The sequence below is a fragment of the Cynara cardunculus genome, assembly GCF_001531365.2.
Source record: "Cynara cardunculus var. scolymus isolate 2C chromosome LG 1, CcrdV1, whole genome shotgun sequence".
In the NCBI taxonomy this organism is placed as follows: Eukaryota; Viridiplantae; Streptophyta; class Magnoliopsida; order Asterales; family Asteraceae; genus Cynara; species Cynara cardunculus.
Window position 1 is genome coordinate 34,943,002 of NC_037528.1, and position 2,728 is coordinate 34,945,729.

The 2,728-nt window shown below is 34.3% G+C and overlaps 1 protein-coding gene across 1 annotated transcript; it reads left to right on the top strand.

Moving 5' to 3' along the window:
* Positions 1-907: 907 nt before the first annotated feature.
* LOC112518430 (endochitinase EP3-like) lies at positions 908-2,156 on the top strand. The gene is made up of 2 exons (XM_025126121.1): positions 908-1,313; positions 1,640-2,156. The coding sequence occupies exons 1-2, from the start codon at positions 917-919 to the stop codon at positions 2,044-2,046; spliced, it is 804 nt and encodes a 267-aa protein (XP_024981889.1). The 5' UTR covers positions 908-916; the 3' UTR covers positions 2,047-2,156.
* Positions 2,157-2,728: the final 572 nt, after the last annotated feature.

A 2,728-nucleotide genomic window follows, 5' to 3' on the forward strand; every position in this document is an offset into this window, starting at 1 on the left:
TGAACACGCTCACATCAAAGGGTAGGTAATATTCACGGCCATCAGATCTATATTTTGTTATACTATAACTAGCTAGACAAAGTGTTCAATTTGCTCAACTCTGTAATGAATAAACTTAACAACTTATTAGCCAAATCATTAATTAGTGTTCGCTTTTTTTGCTTAATTTTAGTAATAATTATAAATTATTGAATTGCATGAATCATCATATATCCAATGTTTAGATTAAGTTTTCTTATTTGAAATTTTTTTAGTAGAAAAAATAAAGAAACAATCTTTCACTATAATAAAATTGAGTTTTATCGGACGTCATCATTTTCTAAATAATTTAATAGACTATTCTATAAAACCTAATTTATTTACCAAAAAATAAAATGTTCGATCTAAAGACATTGTAATAAATTTATAAGACGCTTTTTAGGACCATTTTAATACAAAGCATTATATTAACTATTTTATAAAACATCTTTAAGAAATTGTCTTATAAACTCGTCTTTTTATAAGACATTTTTTTAAATAATGTTCTATAAAAAGTTAATACGACGTATTTTTATAAAAAATTATTATAAATTAAGTTTATAACACTAGCTATTAATAACATCAGAAATTTCTAGCCAATTATAATGCTTCAATCTTCGAAACATCTTCCAAAAACCAAAATCGTTACACTGTCTTTAATTTAATATTTACCAAGTCAAAACAAAATCATACCGAAAACATCTCAAATTGAATAGCATTTTTCAAACTTTTTGACCTTTCAAAGTCAAGGCGAATCGTCAAAAAGTCAATTTAGATACCAAGTCAAAGGAAACAATCCGGTTCTTATCCCATACCCACCTTCTCATGGCTCCACCCTTTTTCACACATACTATAAATACACCTCAAGAATCCCACTGATTGAATCATACAAACCACCATGAAAACTTTCTCAACCCTCATCGTTGCCGGCATACTTTTCACCGGAATCCTCCACGTTGCCGCCCAAAACTGCGGCTGCAGTCCAGACTTGTGTTGCAGCCAGTTCGGGTTTTGTGGCAACGACACAGCATTTTGTGGCACCGGGTGCCGGGAAGGGCCGTGTTTCGGACCTCCTCCGACGAATGACGTATCGGTTGCTAGCGTCGTGTCCGATGCGTTCTTCAATGGAATCGTGGACCAATCTGATGCCGGTTGTGAAGGGAGAGGGTTTTATACACGTGCCGCCTTCCTTGAAGCCGTGGGAAACTATCCCCAATTCGGTAGAGTCGGTTCCGAAGAAGATTCGAGGCGGGAGATCGCAGCATTCTTCGCCCATGTTACCCATGAAACCGGACGTAAGATTAATCTTCAACTTTGTTCTTTTTTTTAATTTGATCATCAAAGGTTACAAATGGAAACCTGACTAACGGGTTGTGTACTAAAACTTACTATATCTTATCAATTAACTAAACACTTACACATACGCTCTTACCAGCAAGATCACCATCATCACTTACCTTATCGGGTAACATTCTCGGTCATCAAAACGTTCATAAAATGCTATTTTGATGTCCAAGAATCTTACGTGATAAGCGTTTACCCGGTTTGTGTGTGTATACGTCCCTTAAACTTCAGTGTTCTTAGTTTATGTATTTAATTCCTTATTTTTATCTGTAAACAGATTTTTGTTTCATCGAAGAAATAAATGGCCCTTCGGGAGATTATTGTGACGAAAATAATACTCAATATCCATGTAACCCTAGCAAGGGTTACTATGGGCGAGGTCCGATCCAACTGTCGTGGAATTTCAACTACGGTCCAGCTGGGCAGAGCATTGGATTCGACGGACTGAACAATCCTGAAATCGTGGCCACTGATCCACTCATCTCTTTTCGAACTGCACTATGGTATTGGACGACCTATGTTCAACCAGTGCTAGGCCAAGGTTTTGGAGCCACTATCCGAGCCATCAATGGAGCACTCGAATGCGATGGTGGCAATCCGGCCACCGTAACTTCTCGTGTTCGGTACTTCACTGACTACTGTAACCAACTTGGTGTTACCACGGGCGGTAATCTTCGGTGTTAGAATGATTGGAAATTTATTTTTTCTGCTTTTGATACGATATTGAAGAGTCTATCCCATGAGATACTGGAAATATGTATTCGTATTTGTTTTTGTATCACACATTTGTTCAATAAGCTACATTGGCATCCATATTATAGATATTAAATTAATACAAAAGACAAATATTGCTTCCTTTCTTTGGTTTATTAATTTTTTTTTGTTATCATCCCCCTCCTCTCCCTCTCCCTCTCCTTTTCCACTGAGAGAACCAGTTTACCCATCTCAAAAGTTGAGCCTCTAGAAGTATCTTTCCTACTTTCTTATTTTTCTTTCTTATTGTTTATAATAAAACAATTGAACATTTTTCATATGATTTTATTTTTTATATTTTTATTTTTTTTAATTCGATTTATGACACTAACGATGGTTCAAGTGAAAGTGCCTCACATTAGAGTGTTTCAATTTCTTTTATTAGGGACCAAATGTTTAAAATGTATATAGTACCAAACAATTAACTATTTTAAGTCGTTTTATCAAACATATATATGATATGATTTTATTAATAGTACGTACAGTTGTTTGGCTCATCTAATTATTACCAAAAAAATGCATGTCTTATGTAAAAATGTTACAATGATTTTATAAAATGTTTTTAGATATTTTTTAGGATATTTTTATAATAAAGCTTTCAATTAATTTTTTT

Coding starts and splice junctions, on each gene's coding strand:
- LOC112518430 (XM_025126121.1), top strand. CDS start 917: ATGAAAACTTTCTCAACCCTCATCGTTGCCGGCATACTTTTCACCGGA. Junction 1,314..1,639: donor TGTTACCCATGAAACCGGAC/GTAAGATTAATC, acceptor ATCTGTAAACAG/ATTTTTGTTTCATCGAAGAA.